General features: G+C 43.7%; 2 protein-coding genes across 2 annotated transcripts; both read right to left on the bottom strand.

The window, feature by feature from the left end:
* Positions 1 to 6,116: 6,116 nt before the first annotated feature.
* Positions 6,117 to 6,998, bottom strand: LOC132646523 (putative uncharacterized protein MSANTD5). Its single transcript, XM_060365059.1, has 2 exons — positions 6,647 to 6,998; positions 6,117 to 6,343 (listed from the first exon to the last, which is right to left on the bottom strand). The coding sequence occupies exons 1-2, from the start codon at positions 6,996 to 6,998 to the stop codon at positions 6,117 to 6,119; spliced, it is 579 nt and encodes a 192-aa protein (XP_060221042.1).
* Positions 6,999 to 13,439: 6,441 nt separating this feature from the next.
* Positions 13,440 to 14,355, bottom strand: LOC132646522 (putative uncharacterized protein MSANTD5). Its single transcript, XM_060365058.1, has 2 exons — positions 14,004 to 14,355; positions 13,440 to 13,699 (listed from the first exon to the last, which is right to left on the bottom strand). The coding sequence occupies exons 1-2, from the start codon at positions 14,353 to 14,355 to the stop codon at positions 13,440 to 13,442; spliced, it is 612 nt and encodes a 203-aa protein (XP_060221041.1).
* Between the last annotated feature and the right edge of the window lie 6,308 nt (positions 14,356 to 20,663).

Raw genomic sequence — 20,663 nt, 5'->3', positions numbered from 1 at the left:
AAAAAATGAAACATGGTAGAAGATTTTGGGTTTTTGCTAAGAGTTGCCTCTGAATACCTGAGGGTCTTTGTCTTGCATTCTTCTCACTCCATCCCACTTGGGATTCCATGGTGATGTTTCTCAAATATTCACCTTGGTTTTCTTGTGTCTGTTGAAAAGTGAATAAAGAGAATAGTAAAGCCCTTTTCCTGCTTGAGGAATCTCTGTCTCTTAGCTGTGAGTGGATGCTGGAGCCAGCATCATGAAGACAAAGGACTCCTCTCTGTCACCTATGGGGAAACCTTGGTGTAAGCAGGGAAGGCCTCCCATGAATACTGGAGGAGAACCCTGTGGAAATGAATCCTGGAGGCAGGTTCATGATCACGGTAGTTAACCTAGTCTTGCCAAGAGTCATGGCTCTGAACACAGTCCACAACACCTTCCATGAGGCTCCCTGAATGGAAACCAAATGATGTCATGTTCCCATGGAAGGGAGGAGATACATGCCAGAGACACCCCATAGATTGGGCTATAACATTTCTGAGAGGAACTGAAACAGGCAAACCAGACACCCTCAACACATCATGACAGTTGGTGTCCTCTCCTCCCACCTCCAAACACACACACACACACACACTCACTCACTCACTCACACCACTACAAGTCACCTGCATTACTCTCCAGAGGCCTGATCTACTCCACAGGGTCTTGGAACTGGGGCTCTGTGAGTCCTGGTGGCTGAGAGTGTGGAGTGAGGAGGTAGAGCTGTGTTCTCTTCCCTGGGATTCTGGAGACTGAGCATTGTGTGGAGAACTGGCCCTTTATAAAGCTCTACGTGGTAATTGAATCACAACCTGTTTGTGTAGGGCGGATCAGAAGAGGTGAGCCAGCAGCCTTTAATCCCCTCTTAGGAGGCTGAGGCAGGAGGAAGGCCCTGCTTTCTTGAGTGTTAAGGCTGTGTAGTTAGACCCAATTGTATAGATCAAAGCAAGTATGTACAAGAAATGACCTCAACTAGTTCAAATTCCCCTTTTGAGACAGGCTCTATTGACAGAGGCCTGGCCATCCTGGAACTCGGTATTTCAAAGCAACAGTCTTTGCCGTGGTTCTGGCTCCTGGGATTAAAGATATGGGCTGCCATGGCTGGCCAATTTAAAACTGAACATACTTGTTAGACATCTTTCCTTCTTCTGAACTTTGAAAGACAACCTGAGACCTACAGAATGCTTTTAGTCCATTATTCGGCAATTGTCAATGGTCTCTCAGCTGGGCGTGGTCACCCATGCTTTCAATCCCGGCACTCAGAAGGCAGGGCATCTGGTTCGCAGTGAAAACCTGTCTTCACAAAAAATATGAATTAATAAAGAAGAAGACTCTCTAAGCTAGTAGCCAACCCATAGAAATTGGGGCAGTTAAGTTTCTTGTACAATATTTAGTCTAGTTTGAACACCAAAATTGCGAATTCCAAAACCCTCTCTACTGTTTGGTTGAATCATAACAAACACACCTTTAATCCAAAAGCTTTTTGTTCTCGTAAACAGCTTATAATGGTGTGGCTCTTCTAGCCCTAGCACACACCTTTAATCCAAGAGATCTCTTTATTAGATACGATCTAATCAAGTTAGGTTCAAGAGCTCTCTGGCTACTGGATCTAACCCTAAGTCAACTTTCAGAGCAAGACACCTGTTGCCAAGATTAGGGTGTAGGAGGGACTGTGAATTGTGTGTGTGTATGCCTGGGGGATCTTTAAAGACAGCTTGGAGAAGAAGGGGCTTTACCTCAACCTCTGACTTTAGCTTAGGCTTCAGGTCCTCTGTTCCCTGGCTTTGGGGGCTTGGGTTTTTGGGGTTTTCCTCCTTGACTGACTTTGTGCTAGTGAGACTTTTGAGTTGTTTCAATTCAGACCTGTGCATAGAAGGAAGGTCAGCTGGGTGGTTTCTCTGTCTCTCAGAGCTACCAAGTTTGCACCCCAGCAGCTGACTCCTGAGTCTTTATTGGTAAAAGAGAATGGGGGTATTTTCATCATCGTTTATAACAAGAGGAGCCTGGCAATATCTTTACCAAAAGGCACAAAACCAGGGAAACAGTGGAGGAGACAGGTAGTGGCGGGAAAGCATTGTGTGTGTGGAAAAGCAATCCCCAAGGTAATAGATAATGTCAGGGAGCCCCCTTTGACTTGGCATTTCAGCCTGTAGGCGGGATATTGGGCCGGTGGTCTCGTCTTCTGAAACTACCGTTCGCAGCAGGGGCAAAGGGGCAGTCCTCAGAAGTGTCTGGTTAGGTGGTCCATACGAGGAGGCAGTGAGTAATCATGTCAGCTTCCAGGAAGTTCAGATCTCAGCTTGCAGTCTCAACCAGGTGAAAATCTGCTGAGACAAATTTAAAGTAGAAACAGAAATTAAAATTTGTCTAATAAATGGGAAAAGTGAGGAAAACCCAGACCAGGGAAAAAACTCATCTGAGGTCTGTTTGAGCTATCTCAAATTCAGGTCTCATGACTTTTTGATTTCCTGAAACATTTTGTGAGTAACAGGTAAAACTGCCTACAATGGAATGAGCAACAGTTAAGTGTATCCATGATCTGAAACTCTAACATTTTAACTGTGGGTACAGCTGTAGGTAATCAGCCACCAATAGAGCTGGGCCACTTTTTGTCAGTTCTTCTTAGCCTGTATTTTTAGTCCCCATCTCCATGTTACATTGGAAAGTTAGGCAGAAATACATTAATGGCTTTAGTGCTGAACTCTGGATGCTTGGACCAGCAATTGTGTCAAAGGTAAGTCAGAGTGTAGCTAAGTTTATTGCTGCAGATTGGAGATATAGGCCCCAAAGTTCAGGAGCGATAGAGAAAATAAATAAAACATTAAAAGACACCTTCAGTAAACTGACCTTATAGACTGGCACTGACTGAGTGATGTTCCTCTCCTTTCCATTTATAGGGTTAGGAATTCCCCTTACCAGCTAGATTTAACTCCCTTTGAGATTATATATGGGATGTCAGCCCCTATAGTACCCAACCTTCAGACTGATGCTACTGCTCAAATTGATACAACAGGTTTTGAAAAATGTTGAAGGCTTCTGTGCAAGCAGACAGCTCTTAGAGGGGAAACAGCAACCTCTCAATAAGAAAGCTGCAAGCCTCTATGGTCATAAATATTGGATTCAATGGGTAGCAAGATGATCCTCCCTTGAAATTACAGCTAAAGGGAATAAAATTAAGATTTATAGTCTTGTTTGTTGGTTTGGGATATATAAGGTAACTATGTTATATATATATATATGAACATATATGTTGATGTCTGATTATGGATTACTAAATGGATTAAGACTTTACACGATTTCTGTCCTGTCTTAAAAAAAAGTTTTATAAAAATCATAAGGTTTGAAACTATAAAATATTAAAACTGCACCTCCATGTGTTTGTATATAAGAACTTGTATATATATATATATGTCTTGCTAGCCGCCAACATCAAAATAATACACGTGGTATTGATTTTAAAAGTACTGAATGAAATGTTTGCAGTGATAAAAATTTGATTTTGACCTTTAAAATTTTGCTTATATTTTCTGACTTCATTTCTAAAATGGGTAACTTATTTTGATATTGCAACAACAGGTTTAAAAATTATGTTTAAGGCTAAGAAATATTTTGAGGTTTATCAGGCATTTTAGACAATGAACTTGGGCATTCTAACAGGGCACTTGAAACAGTTTCCCATTTCTTTGGGGATGGACAAAAGACTTTGGGATTCATTCTGTTAATTTTACCAAACGAAACCAAGCCATATTAGTTGAGCCAATTAAGAAAATTGAAGTTTTTATGATATATTATGTCAAAATGATAGAATAATGAAAAAGGTTCTGATAAAAATTTTATATGGTCTAAAAATCAAGAAAAGGTCTGGGTCATTCAAAAGAATGGAGCTGAGATCTGAACTTGCTGGACGCTGACATGATTGCTCACTGCCTCCTCGGATGGATCACCTATCCATAAGTTTCTGAGGAATGCCCCATTGCCCAACCTTTGGCTGGCATTTCAGCCTTCCTAGCCCCTGATGCCAATGGTTCTATTGTCAGCGCTGAAGCAGTTTCAGAAAAGGAGATCCTCGGCCCCAAATCCCACCTAACAGGCTGAAATCCTAGGTCCAAGGGGACTCCCTGACATTAGCTATTATCTTGGGGACCTGCTGAGCTGGAGCAGAAACTAGTACAACAATACTTGATTACAAAGCCAGAATTCTAACAGCTCCAAGGCAGGATCTTTTGCTTTTGGTCATTATTGGATCATGCTTAAAAAGTTGTTAGGATATATTAGGCAAAGACTAGGGACTATACAGTCGATGAGTATAAGAACCCAGTACCAGCAGTTTGAGGCTGACCATGGACTGTAAGAGCCCAAGATTGGCCTCTTTAATAACAAGAAAAGGGGGGAATGAAGAGTTTAAGTTAGCCTGGGTATAACTCCATTTGGAAATAAAGAGTCTTCTTGATTGGGAGTTGAATTCAGGTACCAGGAAATATCAAAGAATGTACACTTGGCAGAAAAGAAGGTTAACTCTCCTAGCAACAGCCTCCAGGGAGTAATACAGAATTAATGCTTTATAGAAAATAGATAATCTCCCCGGCAATAATCCATGAGAATCGGCTGGGAATCCAGTTGGAAAACTCTCCCCAACGTTTCAGATATAGTTTAGAAGAATAGCCATTGTGATGATATGCCTTAGCCATTGTGGTCCTATGCCTTAAGGAACTGTCGTTATGTGCCTCAGAGAAGGTCAACGCGCCCCTCTGACTGTTACTTGATCCTGTACCATCAAGACATGTGCCCCACACTCTGGGCTGTCATGGAAACATGTATTACACTGATTGCTGTCATGGAAACCCCTGCTCACAGACTTTCCCTTCAAAAATCCTGCTCACTCAGAGCTGAGGGTCCTACTTTTCTACTGCTGTGTCAGTGAGACTTTAGTCCTGAGTTTGATTGCTTTTATAAACCAGTCATCTCCTAGTGGTCTCTGAGAGTCCCATGAACCTGGCATTACATCTCCAGATCTAAGTTCCCAGGAGAGCCAGAGCTAAACAGAGGGAAACCTGTATCCAAAAACAGGGCAAAAAAAAAAAACCAGTTCATCTGAGCACTGTTAACAGCCTGAATGCCTGTGTCCTGAGCCCTTGCCCCTTCCACAGGAGTACTGAGCACTTCTTGCAGATGGTGTGATGAAGGTGTTGCCACTGGCTTCTCTCTAATGCATCATGGTCCCCATTTATAATGAGTAGGGAACTAGAAGCAAATGTCACCCAAGGCAGGGCAGCTAAAGGGCAGATGGAGAACTCAAGCCATGAACCAGAGAAAAACAGCAGAGAACTGGGACATGACAGTGGCTTGGGACCATCAACACTAAACTTTAGTGACACACTTCCTCCAACAGGACCATAGCTCCCAAACCATAACAAAGAGTGCAACCTTCTGTGGACAAAATGGTCAAGGATGTGAGACTATGGGGCACAGTCTGGAAGCACCAGTCTGTTCACTTTCCTTCCTGCCCTCAGAAACAATTTGTGATCTAAGACTCATCCTCTGTTTGTTTGTTTGTTTGTTTGTTTGTTTGTTTGATTGTTTGTGTCATATTGTAGAAAGCATGGCCTTTGTACTTTCTATGGTGGAATGGAAACCTCACACCAGTTTCCATTGCCTTATGGAAAATTTGAGGCTGTGAAACAAAGAAGAAGCATTCTGTGGCAGGAGGAATAGACCGAAAAGAGCATGAGCAGCTGAGTATGGAGCAGATGTTGCCCTGTTGTGAGAGGAATCTCCAGGTCAAAGGTAGATAGACACAGAATTCAGAGAGCAAGTCTCAGGACTCCAGGGAATGAACCCCTACAAAGAACAATTGCCTGCCCCTCTCTACTCATGTACCCCACGGAAGTGACCAAGACAAGGCAGTTGAGTTACGGTAGAGACATTTATTTAATTTCACATTTGTTTCTCATATGAGAGAGAAGAGGGAAATGGACACGGACACTGGGTTGCACGATTCTGGGTTGTTTTTCAGAAAATATAATTTAAAAAACATCACAGACTTCACTGAGTGCCTGGGTGCTGTTATTCTACAGTGGTCCAGGGCTGCTGGAAGCTTAGGTCTTCCGGCACAGAGACAGGATATACTTGTGGAATTGATCCGGGGAGTCAGGGTTCCAGGGATCCCATCTGGAAAACAGGGAATCCTCCTCGGACATCATAGGCACTGGGTTCCCTTGAAGCTCTGCACTAGGAACAGTGACACCATAGTCCCAAGGCTGGTTCCATGGCGTTTGACAGTACGTGGAGTGACGGGGGTCACCAGACCCATCACAAAGAGGACCTGAAGGGAAGAAGAAACAGCTCCTAAGCATGGCATCCTCAATCTCCCTGAGTCCTGCTAAGCAATGGTCTGTCCTGTGTGTCTGGGTCCACCCTGAACATGTCCGATTTCCATTTTCTTGGGCTGACAGTAGAAAGTACACCAACAGACAAGACAGACCTTGGTTTCTGTTCTCTGCCAAGGAAGCCTGTGGGAATGGGGATTCCCTGCAGGGTGGACTCTGCTCTATGCTCATGGAGGACAGGCCAGCTCAGGCTGCTCTCTCTGGGACTTGAAAGGGGAATGAACACAGAAGAGACTAACCTGGGACAGGGCTTTCCTGGACACGGAGGCCCAGGATTCTGTACAGGGCCTCCTTATAAGGAGAAAACAGGGGCTCCACCCTTGGCCTCTCAGTACAAAGAATCCTGTGCAGATCCTGCAGGCTCAGCAGCAAGTAGAAGCAACTTGTCCAGCTCTTCTTCAGGCCCCACTGAGAAAGGCGCTGGCACAGAGCACTGGTCTTCTTGTGCACCATCTTGCCTGGGTGGCCAACTTGCTGTTCAACACCTTCCCACTCCATCAGGAAGACCCTGATTTCAGAGTCTGTCCATGTGCTACTGGAAGGACCTGCAAGGAACACAGGGCTGCTATGAGTGCCTTTGCTGCCACCCATTTACATACCTTAACTTAGGGACGCATCCTGCACTATGAAGGCCAAGCGATCTCATTCAGTCACCAAGACATTAGGAACACTTGCTTGCTAGCGCAGGACTGCCTTCTACCCTGCTCTCAACAGCATTGAGGACACTCATTTGCAACTTCAGGTGTCCTCAGTTGTAGAAAAGGTATTGAAGAACAGAAAGGGCTCACACAGGAGTAGTGCTCCCTGAGGATGCTGTCCCTACCTAAATTCTACCCACTTCCCTCCCCTGGTGGCACACACAGCCTCTAAGATTTTGGATCTCATGCAAGAAGAACAGAAGTCAGAGACATCCAACCTCAAGTCTGTCCCTGGCACACACGGTACAGGTGCTCATTTGGGATCTTGCCTACGGCAGGATACCTCAAAAAATGAAACATGGTAGAAGATTTTGGGTTTTTGCTCAGAGTTGCCTCTGAATACCTGAGGGTCTTTGTCTTGCATTCTTCTCACTCCATCCCACTTGGGATTCCGTGGTGATGTTTCTCAAATATTCACCTTGGTTTTCTTGTGTCTGTTGAAAAGTGAATAAAGAGAATAGTAAAGCCCTTTTCCTGCTTGAGGAATCTCTGTCTCTTAGCTGGGAGTGGATGATGGAGCCAGCATCATGAATACAAAGGACTCCTCTCTGTCACCTATGGGGAAACCTTGGTGTAAGCAGGGAAGGCCTCCCATGAATACTGGAGGAGAACCCTGTGGAAATGAATCCTGGAGGCAGGTTCACGATCACGGTAGTTAACCTAGTCTTGCCAAGAGTCATGGCTCTGAACACAGTCCACAACACCTTCCATGAGGCTCCCTGAATGGAAACCAAATGATGTCATGTTCCCATGGAAGGGAGGAGATACATGTCAGAGACACCCCATAGATTGGGCTATAACATTTCTGAGAGGAACTGAAACAGGCAAACCAGACACCCTCAACACATCATGACAGTTGGTGTCCTCTCCTCCCACCTCCAAACACACACACACACACTCACTCACTCACTCACACCACTACAAGTCACCTGCATTACTCTCCAGAGGCCTGATCTGCTCCACAGGGTCTTGGAACTGGGGCTCAGTGAGTCCTGGTGGCTGAGAGTGTGGAGTGAGGAGGTAGAGCTGTGTTCTCTTCCCTGGGATTCTGGAGACTGAGCATTGTGTGCAGAACTGGCCCTTTATAAAGCTCTAAGTGGTAATTAAATCACAACCTGGTTGTGTAGGGTGGATCAGAAGAGGTGAGCCAGCAGCCTTTAATCCCCTCTTAGGAGGCTGAGGCAGGAGGAAGGCCCTGCTTTCTTGAGTGTTAAGGCTGTGTAGTTAGACCCAATTGTATAGAACAAAGCAAGTATGTACAAGAAATGACCTCAACTAGTTCAAATTCCCCTTTTGAGACAGGGTCTATTGACAGAGGCCTGGCCATCCTGGAACTCAGTATTTCAAAGCAACAGTCTTTGCTGTGGTTCTGGCTCCTGGGATTAAAGATATGGGCTGCCATGGCTGGCCAATTCAAAACTGAACATACTTGTTAGACATCTTTCCTTCTTCTGAACTTTGAAAGACAACCTGAGACCTACAGAAGGCTTTTAGTCCATTATTCAGCAATTGTCAATGGTCTCTCAGCTGGGCGTGGTCACCCATGCTTTTAATCCCGGCACTCAGAAGGCAGGGCATCTGGTTCACAGTGAAAGCCTGTCTTCACAAAAAAAATGAATTAATAAAGAAGAAGACTCTCTAAGCTAGTAACCAACCCATAGAAATTGGGGCAGTTAAGTTTCTTGTACAATATTTAGTCTAGTTTGAACACCAAAATTGCGAATTCCAAAACCCTCTCTACTGTTTGGTTGAATCATAACAAACACACCTTTAATCCAAAAGCTTTTTGTTCTCCTAAACAGCTTATAATGGTGTGGCTCCTCTAGCCCTAGCACACACCGTTAATCCAAGAGATCTCTTTATTAGATACGATCTAATCAAGTTAGGTTCAAGAGCTCTCTGGCTACTGGATCTAACCCTAAATCAACTTTCAGAGCAAGACACCTGTTGCCAAGATTAGGGTGTAGGAGGGACTGTGAATTGTGTGTGTGTGTGGCTGGGGGATGCATAAAGACAGCTTGGAGAAGAAGGGGCTTTACCTCAACCTCTGACTTTAGCTTAGGCTTCAGGTCCTCTGTTCCCTGGCTTTGGGGGCTTGGGATTTTGGGGTTTTCCTCCTTGACTGACTTTGTGCTAGTGAGACTTTTGAGTTGTTTCAATTCAGACCTGTGCATAGAAGGAAGGTCAGCTGGGTTGTTTCTCTGTCTCTCAGAGCTACCAAGTTTGCACCCCAGCAGCTGACTCCTGAGTCTTTATTGGTAAAAGAGAATGGGGGTATTTTCATCATCATTTATAACAAGAGGAGCCTGGCAATATCTTTACCAAAAGGCACAAAACCAGGGAAACAGTGGAGGAGACAGGTAGTAGCGGGAAAGCATTGTGTGTGTGGAAAAGCAATCCCCAAGGTAATAGATAATGTCAGGGAGCCCCCTTTGACTTGGCATTTCAGCCTGTAGGCGGGATATTGGGCCGGTGGTCTCGTCTTCTGAAACTACCGTTCGCAGCAGGGGCAAAGGGGCAGTCCTCAGAAGTGTCTGGTTAGGTGGTCCATACGAGGAGGCAGTGAGTAATCATGTCAGCTTCCAGGAAGTTCAGATCTCAGCTTGCAGTCTCAACCAGGTGAAAATCTGCTGAGACAAATTTAAAGTAGAAACAGAAATTAAAATTTGTCTAATAAATGGGAAAAGTGAGGAATCCCCAGACCAGGGAAAAAACTCATCTGAGGTCTGTTTGAGCTATCTCAAATTCAGGTCTCATGACTTTTTGATTTCCTGAAACATTTTGTGAGTAACAGGTAAAACTGCCTACAATGGAATGAGCAACAATTAAGTGTATCCATGATCTGAAACTCTCACATTTTAACTGTGGGTACAGCTGGAGGTAATCAGCCACCAATAGAGCTGGGCCACTTTTTGTCAGTTCTTCTTAGCCTGTATTTTTAGTCCCCATCTCCATGTTACATTGGAAAGTTAGGCAGAAATACATTAATGGCTTTAGTGCTGAACTCTGGATGCTTGGACCAGCAATTGTGTCGAAGGTAAGTCAGAGTGTAGCTAAGTTTATTGCTGCAGATTGGAGATATAGGCCCCAAAGATCAGGAGCGATAGAGAAAATAAATAAAACATTAAAAGACACCTTCAGTAAACTGACCTTATAGACTGGCACTGACTGAGTGATGTTCCCCTCCTTTCCATTTATAGGGTTAGGAATTCCCCTTACCAGCTAGATTTAATTCCCTTTGAGATTATATATGGGATGTCAGCCCCTATAGTACCCAACCTTCAGACTGATGCTACTGCTCAAATTGATACAAAAGGTTTTGAAAAATGTTGAAGGCTTCTGTGCAAGCAGACAGCTCTTAGAGGGGAAACAGCAACCTCTCAATAAGAAAGCTGCAAGCCTCTATGGTCATAAATATTGGATTCAATGGGTAGCAAGATGATCCTCCCTTGAAATTACAGCTAAAGGGAATAAAATTAAGATTTATAGTCTTGTTTGTTGGTTTTGGATATATAAGGTAACTGTGTTTTATATATATATGAACATATATGTTGATGTCTGATTATGGATTACTAAATGGATTAAGACTTTACACGATTTCTGTCCTGTCTTTAAAAAAAGATTTATAAAAATCATAAGGTTTGAAACTATGAAATATTAAAACTGCACCTCCATGTGTTTGTATATAAGAACTTGTATATATATATGTCTTGCTAGCCGCCAACATCAAAATAATACACGTGGTATTGATTTTAAAAGTACTGAATGAAATGTTTGCAGTGATAAAAATTTGATTTTGACCTTTAAAATTTTGCTTATATTTTCTGACTTCATTTCTAAAATGGGTAACTTATTTTGATATTGCAACAACAGGATTAAAAATTATGTTTAAGGCTAAGAAATATTTTGAGGTTTATCAGGCATTTTAGACAATGAACTTGGGCATTCTAACAGGGCACTTGAAACACTTTCTCAATTCTTTGGGGATGGACAAAAGACTTTGGGATTCATTCTGTTAATTTTACCAAATGAAACCAAGCCATATTAGTTGAGCCAATTAAGAAAATTGAAGTTTTTATAATATATTATATCAAAATGATAGAATAATGAAAAGGGTTCTGATAAAAATTTTATATGGTCTAAAAATCAAGAAAAGGTCTGGCTCATTCAAAAGAATGGAGCTGAGATCTGAACTTGCTGGACGCTGACATGATTGCTCACTGCCTCCTCGGATGGATCACCTATCCATAAGTTTCTGAGGAATGCCCCATTGCCCAAACTTTGGCTGGCATTTCAGCCTTCCTAGCCCCTGATGCCAATGGTTCTATTGTCAGCGCTGAAGCAGTTTCAGAAAAGGAGATCCTCGGCCCCAAATCCCACCTAACAGGCTGAAATCCTAGGTCCAAGGGGACTCCCTGACATTAGCTATTATCTTGGGGACCTGCTGAGCTGGAGCAGAAACTAGTACGACAGTACTTGATTACAAAGCCAGAATTCTAACAGCTCCAAGGCAGGATCTTTTGCTTTTGGTCATTATTGGACCATGCTTAAAAAGTTGTTAGGATATATTAGGCAAAGACTAGGGATAATACAGTCGATGAGTATAAGAACCCAGTACCAGCAGTTTGAGGCTGACCATGGACTGTAAGAGCCCAAGATTGGCCTCTTTAATAACAAGAAAAGGGGGGAATGAAGAGTTTAAGTTAGCCTGGGTATAACTCCATTTGGAAATAAAGAGCCTTCTTGATTGGGAGTTGAATTCAGGTACCAGGAAATATCAAAGAATGTACACTTGGCAGAAAAGAAGGTTAACTCTCCTAGCAACAGCCTCCAGGGAGTAATACAGAATTAATGCTTTATAGAAAATAAATAATCTCCCTGGCAATAATCCATGAGAATCGGTTGGGAATCCGGTGGGAAAACTCTCCCCAACGTTTCAGATGTAGTTTAGAAGAATAGCCATTGTGATGATATGCCTTAGCCATTGTGGTCCTATGCCTTAAGGAACTGTGGTTATGTGCCTCAGAGAAGGTCACCTCGCCCCTCTAACTCTTACTTAATCCTGTACCATCAAGACATGTGCCCCACACTCTGTGCTGTCGTGGAATCATGTATTACACTGATTGCTGTCATGGAAACCCCTGCTCACAGACCTTCCCTTCAAAAATCCTGCTCACTCAGAGCTCAGGGTCCCACTTTTCTACTGCTGTGTCAGTGAGACTTTAGTCCTGAGTTTGATTGCTTTTATGAACCAGTCATCTCCTGGTGGTCTCTGAGGGTCCCATGAACCTGGCATTACATCTCCAGATCTAAGTTCCCAGGAGAGCCAGAGCTAAACAGAGGGAAACCTGTCTCCAAAAACAGGGCAAAAAAAAAAAAAAAAAAAAAGTTCATCTGAGCACTGTTAACAGCCTGAATGCCTGTGTCCTGAGCCCTTGCCCCTTCCACAGGACCACTCAGCTCTTCTTACAGATGGTGTGATGAAGGTGTTGCCACTGGCTTCTCTCTAATGCATCATGGTCCCCGTTTATAATGAGTAGGGAACTAGAAGCAAATGTCACCCAAGGCAGGGCAGCTAATGGGGAGATGGAGAACTCAAGCCATGAACCAGAGGAAAACAGCAGAGAACTGGGACATGACAGGTGGCTTGGGACCATCAACACTTAACTTTAGTGACACACTTCACCAACAGGACCATAGCTCCCAAACCATAACAAAGAATGCAACCTTCTGTGGACTAAAAGGTCAAGGATGTGAAAGTATGGGTCACAGTCTGGAAGCACCAGTCTGTTCACTTTCCTTCCTGCCATCAGAAACAATTTGTGATCTAAGACTCATCCTCTGTTTGTTTGTTTGTTTGTTTGTTTGTTTGTTTGTATCATACTGTATAAAGCATGGCCTTTGTACTTTCTGTGGTGGAATGGAAACCTCACACCAGTTTCCATTGCCTTATGGAAAATTTGAGGCTGTGAAACAAAGAAGAAGCATTCTGTGGCAGGAGGACTAGAATGAAAACAGCATGAGCAGCTGAGTATGGAGCAGATGTTGCCCTGTTGTGAGAGGAATCTCCAGGTCAAAGTTAGATAGACACAGACTGCAGAGAGCAAGTCTCAGGACTCCAGGGAATGAACCCCTACAAAGAACAATTGACTGCGGAAGTGACCAAGACAAGGCATTTGAGTTACTGTAGAGACATTTATTTAATTTCACATTTGTTTCTCATAGGAGATAGGAGAGGGAAATGGACACAGACACAGGGTTGCACGATTCTGGGTTTTTTTCAGGAAATACACTTTAAAAAACAGCACAGACTTCAGTGAGTGTCTGGGTGCTGTTATTCTGCAGTGGACCAGGGCTGCTGGAAGCTTGAATCTCCTGGCACAGAGGCAGGATGCAGGTGTGGAGCTGAAAGATGGTAGTCGGGGTTCCAGGGCTTCCATCTGGAAAACAGGGGATCCTCCTTGGACATCATAGGCACTGGGTTCCCTTGAAGCTCTGCACGAGGAACAGGGACACCATAGTCCCAAGGCTGGTTCCAGGAAGGATGACAATACATGGAGAGTTGGGGGTCACCAGACCCATCACAAAGAGGACCTGAAAGGAAGAAGAATCAGAGCTCCTAAGCAAGGCATACTCACTCTCCCTGAGTCCTGCTATGCAATGGTCTGTCCTGTGTGTCTGGGTCCACCCTGAACATGTCCGATTTCTATTCCCTTGGGTAGACAGTGGAAAGTACACCAAGAGCAAGACAGACCTTGGTTTTTGCTCTCTGCCAGAGAAGCCTGTGAGAATGGGGATTCCCTGCAGGGTGGACTCTGCTCTATGCTCATGGAGGACAGGCCAGCTCAGGCTGCTCTCTCTGGGACTTGAAAGGTGAATGAACACAGAAGAGACTAACCTGGGACAGGGCTTTCCTGAACATGGGGGCCCAGGATTCTGTACAGGGCCTCCCTATAGGGAGAAAACAGGGGCTGCACCCTTGGTCTCTCAGTACAAAGAATCCTGTGCAGATCCTGCAGGCTCAGCAACAAGTAGAAGCAACTCGTCCAGCTCTTCTTCAGGCCCCACTGAGAGAGGCGCTGGCACAGAGCTCTGGTCTTCTTGTGCACCTTCTTGCCTGGGTGGCCAACTTGCTGTTCAACAACTTCCCACTCCATCAGGAAGATCCTGATCTCATAGTCTGTCCATGAGCTACTGGAAGGACCTGCAAGGAACACAGGGCTGCGATGAGTGCCTTTGCTGCCACCCATTTACACACCTTAACATAGGGATTCTTCCTGCACTGTGATTGCAAAGACAACTCATTCAGTCACCAAGACATTAGGAACACTGTCGGTATAATGTTCTTTTAAAATGTATAGGCCTTACCCTTCTTAATTCAAACGCTGATTTCCCCACCTCCAACTCTCTGGTTTCAATCCGGATATTGCATTGTGATACTCATTATAAGCATCCTGTCTCAACTCTTGCGTAAACAAGACAAAGATAAAGCAACTACATACAATGTTGAGCATGGAGGAGCTAGAGGACAGAAAAGAGGGGAGAAGACAGAAGGAGGGAAAGGAGTGGGAGGAGAGAGAGGAGGAGAGAAAGGAGAGCAGAGCTGGAGGAGAGATCTTGGAGGAGGTGGAGCATGAACCAAACCTAAAATTACAGAAAGCAAGTATAATGTGGGAAATCTAAATGTTAGGAAACTGAGGGCTTGAAGGTTTGGGAGGGAGTAAATATTGCCCAGCACTGTGTTCTAGGTTAACTAAAAACCCAGTCTCTGTGTGGTGATTTGGTTATACAGTTTAGGATCAAAGGCAGCATTGGCAGAAGATAAACCAATAGTAAATATTAATTACCATTTACAACAGAACACTTGCTTGCTAGCCGGGGATTATCCTCTAACCTGCTCTCAATGGCATTGAGGACACTCATTTGCAACTGCAGGTGTCCTCAGTTGTAGAAAATGTATTACAGAACAGAAAGGGCTCACACAGGAGTAGTGCTCCCTGGGGATGCTGTCCCTACCTAAATTCTACCCACTTCCCTCCCCTGGTGGCACACACAGCCTCTAAGACTTTGGATCTCATGCAAGAAGAACAGAAGTCAGAGACCCCCAACCTCCAGTCTGTCCCTGGCACACACGGTACAGGTGTTCACATTTGGGATCTTGCCTACAGCAGGATATCTCAAAAAATGAAACATGGTAGAAGATTTTGGGTTTTTGCTCAGAGTTGCCTCTGAATACCTGAGGGTCTTTGTCTTGCATTCTTCTCACTCCATCCCACTTGGGATTCCGTGGTGATGTTTCTCAAATATTCACCTTGGTTTTCTTGTGTCTGTTGAAAAGTGAATAAAGAGAATAGTAAAGCCCTTTTCCTGCTTGAGGAATCTCTGTCTCTTAGCTGTGAGTGGATGATGGAGCCAGCATCATGAAGACAAAGGACTCCTCTCTGTCACCTATGGGGAAACCTTGGTGTAAGCAGGGAAGGCCTCCCATGAATACTGGAGGAGAACCCTGTGGAAATGAATCCTCTAGGCAGGTTCACGATCACAGTAGTTAACCTAGTCTTGCCAAGAGTCATGGCTCTGAACACAGTCCACAACACCTTCCATGAGGCTCCCTGAATGGAAACCAAATGATGTCATGTTCCCATGGAAGGGAGGAGATACATGCCAGAGACACCCCATAGATTGGGCTATAACATTTCTGAGAGGAACTGAAACAGGCAAACCAGACACCCTCAACACATCATGACAGTTGGTGTCCTCTCCTCCCACCTCCAAACACACACACACACACACTCACTCACTCATTCACACCACTACAAGTCACCTGCATTACTCTCCAGAGGCCTGATCTACTCCACAGGGTCTTGGAACTGGGGCTCTGTGAGTCCTGGTGGCTGAGAGTGTGGAGTGAGGAGGTAGAGCTGTGTTCTCTTCCCTGGGATTCTGGAGACTGAGCATTGTGTGGAGAACTGGCCCTTTATAAAGCTCTACGTGGTAATTGAATCACAACCTGTTTGTGTAGGGCGGATCAGAAGAGGTGAGCCAGCAGCCTTTAATCCCCTCTTAGGAGGCTGAGGCAGGAGGAAGGCCCTGCTTTCTTGAGTGTTAAGGCTGTGTAGTTAGACCCAATTGTATAGATCAAAGCAAGTATGTACAAGAAATGACCTCAACTAGTTCAAATTCCCCTTTTGAGACAGGGTCTATTGACAGAGGTCTGGCCATCCTGGAACTCAGTATTTCAAAGCAACAGTCTTTGCCGTGGTTCTGGCTCCTGGGATTAAAGATATGGGCTGCCATGGCTGGCCAATTTAAAACTGAACATACTTGTTAGACATCTTTCCTTCTTCTGAACTTTGAAAGACAACCTGAGACCTACAGAATGCTTTTAGTCCATTATTCGGCAATTGTCAATGGTCTCTCAGCTGGGCGTGGTCACCCATGCTTTTAATCCCGGCACTCAGAAGGCAGGGCATCTGGTTCGCAGTGAAAGCCTGTCTTCACAAAAAAAATGAATTAATAAAGAAGAAGACTCTCTAAGCTAGTAGCCAACCCATAGAAATTGGGGCAGTTAAGTTTCTTGTACAATATTTAGTCTAGTTTGAACACCAAAATTGCGAATTCCAAAACCCTCTCTACTGTTTGGTTGAATCATAACAAACACACCTTTAATCCAAAAGCTTTTTGTTCTCCTAAACAGCTTATAATGGTGTGGCTCTTCTAGCCCTAGCACACACCTTTAATCCAAGAGATCTCTTTATTAAATACGATCTAATCAAGTTAGGTTCAAGAGCTCTCTGGCTACTGGATCTAACCCTAAGTCAACTTTCAGAGCAAGACACCTGTTGCCAAGATTAGGGTGTAGGAGGGACTGTGAATTGTGTGTGTGTATGCCTGGGGGATCTTTAAAGACAGCTTGGAGAAGAAGGGGCTTTACCTCAACCTCTGACTTTAGCTTAGGCTTCAGGTCCTCTGTTCCCTGGCTTTGGGGGCTTGGGTTTTTGGGGTTTTCCTCCTTGACTGACTTTGTGCTAGTGAGACTTTTGAGTTGTTTCAATTCAGACCTGTGCATAGAAGGAAGGTCAGCTGGGTGGTTTCTCTGTCTCTCAGAGCTACCAAGTTTGCACCCCAGCAGCTGACTCCTGAGTCTTTATTGGTAAAAGAGAATGGGGGTATTTTCATCATCGTTTATAACAAGAGGAGCCTGGCAATATCTTTACCAAAAGGCACAAAACCAGGGAAACAGTGGAGGAGACAGGTAGTGGCGGGAAAGCATTGTGTGTGTGGAAAAGCAATCCCCAAGGTAATAGATAATGTCAGGGAGCCCCCTTTGACTTGGCATTTCAGCCTGTAGGCGGGATATTGGGCCGGTGGTCTCGTCTTCTGAAACTACCGTTCGCAGCAGGGGCAAAGGGGCAGTCCTCAGAAGTGTCTGGTTAGGTGGTCCATACGAGGAGGCAGTGAGTAATCATGTCAGCTTCCAGGAAGTTCAGATCTCAGCTTGCAGTCTCAACCAGGTGAAAATCTGCTGAGACAAATTTAAAGTAGAAACAGAAATTAAAATTTGTCTAATAAATGGGAAAAGTGAGGAATCCCCAGACCAGGGAAAAAACTCATCTGAGGTCTGTTTGAGCTATCTCAAATTCAGGTCTCATGACTTTTTGATTTCCTGAAACATTTTGTGAGTAACAGGTAAAACTGCCTACAATGGAATGAGCAACAGTTAAGTGTATCCATGATCTGAAACTCTAACATTTTAACTGTGGGTACAGCTGTAGGTAATCAGCCACCAATAGAGCTGGGCCACTTTTTGTCAGTTCTTCTTAGCATGTATTTTTAGTCCCCATCTCCATGTTACATTGGAAAGTTAGGCAGAAATACATTAATGGCTTTAGTGCTGAACTCTGGATGCTTGGACCAGCAATTGTGTCAAAGGTAAGTCAGAGTGTAGCTAAGTTTATTGCTGCAGATTGGAGATATAGGCCCCAAAGTTCAGGAGCGATAGAGAAAATAAATAAAACATTAAAAGACACCTTCAGTAAACTGACCTTATAGACTGGCGCTGACTGAGTGATGTTCCTCTCCTTTCCATTTATAGGGTTAGGAATTCCCCTTACCAGCTAGATTTAATTCCCTTTGAGATTATATATGGGATGTCAGCCCCTATAGTACCCAACCTTCAGACTGATGCTACTGCTCAAATTGATACAAAAGGTTTTGAAAAATGTTGAAGGCTTCTGTGCAAGCAGACAGCTCTTAGAGGGGAAACAGCAACCTCTCAATAAGAAAGCTGCAAGCCTCTATGGTCATAAATATTGGATTCAATGGGTAGCAAGATGTTCCTCCCTTGAAATTACAGCTAAAGGGAATAAAATTAAGATTTATAGTTTTGTTTGTTGGTTTTGGATATATAAGGTAACTGTGTTTTTTATATATATGAACATATATGTTGATGTCTGATTATGGATTACTAAATGGATTAAGACTTTACACGATTTCTGTCCTGTCTTTAAAAAAAGGTTTATAAAATCATAAGGTTTGAAACTATAAAATATTAAAACTGCACCTCCATGTGTTTGTATATAAGAACTTGTATATATACATATATGTCTTGCTAGCTGCCAACATCAAAATAATACACGTGGTATTGATTTTAAAAGTACTGAATGAAATGTTTGCAGTGATAAAAATTTGATTTTGACCTTTAAAATTTTGCTTATATTTTCTGACTTCATTTCTAAAATGGGTAACTTATTTTGATATTACAACAACAGGTTTAAAAATTATGTTTAAGGCTAAGAAATATTTTGAGGTTTATCAGGCATTTTAGACAATGAACTTGGGCATTCTAACAGGGCACTTGAAACAGTTTCTCAATTCTTTGGGGATGGACAAAAGACTTTGGGATTCATTCTGTTAATTTTACCAAATGAAACCAAGCCATATTAGTTGAGCCAATTAAGAAAATTGAAGTTTTTATAATATATTATATCAAAATGATAGAATAATGAAAAGGGTTCTGATAAAAATTTTATATGGTCTAAAAATCAAGAAAAGGTCTGGCTCATTCAAAAGAATGGAGCTGAGATCTGAACTTGCTGGACGCTGACATGATTGCTCACTGCCTCCTCGGATGGATCACCTATCCATAAGTTTCTGAGGAATGCCCCATTGCCCAAACTTTGGCTGGCATTTCAGCCTTCCTAGCCCCTGATGCCAATGGTTCTATTGTCAGCGCTGAAGCAGTTTCAGAAAAGGAGATCCTCGGCCCCAAATCCCACCTAACAGGCTGAAATCCTAGGTCCAAGGGGACTCCCTGACATTAGCTATTATCTTGGGGACCTGCTGAGCTGGAGCAGAAACTAGTACAACAGTACTTGATTACAAAGCCAGAATTCTAACAGCTCCAAGGCAGGATCTTTTGCTTTTGGTCATTATTGGATCATGCTTAAAAAGTTGTTAGGATATATTAGGCAAAGACTAGGGATAATACAGTCGATGAGTATAAGAACCCAGTACCAGCAGTTTGAGGCTGACCATGGACTGTAAGAGCCCAAGATTGGCCTCTTTAATAACAAGAAAAGGGGGGAATGAAGAGGTTAAGTTAGCCTGGGTATAACTCCATTTGGAAATAAAGAGCCTTCTTGATTGGGAGTTGAATTCAGGTACCAGGAAATATCAAAGAATGTACACTTGGCAGAAAAGAAGGTTAACTCTCCTAGCAACAGCCTCCAGGGAGTAATACAGAATTAATGCTTTATAGAAAATAAATAATCTCCCTGGCAATAATCCATGAGAATTGGTTGGGAATCCAGTGGGAAAACTCTCCCCAACGTTTCAGATATAGTTTAGAAGAATAGCCATTGTGATGATATGCCTTAGCCATTGTGGTCCTATGCCTTAAGGAACTGTGGTTATGTGCCTCAGAGAAGGTCACCTCGCCCCTCTAACTCTTACTTAATCCTGTACCATCAAGACATGTGCCCCACACTCTGTGCTGTCGTGGAATCATGTATTACACTGATTGCTGTCATGGAAACCCCTGCTCACAGACCTTCCCTTCAAAAATCCTGCTCACTCAGAGCTCAGGGTCCCACTTTTCTACTGCTGTGTCAGTGAGACTTTAGTCCTGAGTTTGATTGCTTTTATGAACCAGTCATCTCCTGGTGGTCTCTGAGGGTCCCATGAACCTGGCATTACATCTCCAGATCTAAGTTCCCAGGAGAGCCAGAGCTAAACAGAGGGAAACCTGTCTCCAAAAACAGGGCAAAAAAAAAAAAAAAAAAAAAAAAGTTCATCTGAGCACTGTTAACAGCCTGAATGCCTGTGTCCTGAGCCCTTGCCCCTTCCACAGGACCACTCAGCTCTTCTTACAGATGGTGTGATGAAGGTGTTGCCACTGGCTTCTCTCTAATGCATCATGGTCCCCGTTTATAATGAGTAGGGAACTAGAAGCAAATGTCACCCAAGGCAGGGCAGCTAATGGGGAGATGGAGAACTCAAGCCATGAACCAGAGGAAAACAGCAGAGAACTGGGACATGACAGGTGGCTTGGGACCAT

This window comes from Meriones unguiculatus, chromosome 11, assembly GCF_030254825.1.
Source record: "Meriones unguiculatus strain TT.TT164.6M chromosome 11, Bangor_MerUng_6.1, whole genome shotgun sequence".
NCBI lineage: Eukaryota > Metazoa > Chordata > Mammalia > Rodentia > Muridae > Meriones > Meriones unguiculatus.
This window is presented reverse-complemented; position numbering and strand designations above follow the sequence as displayed.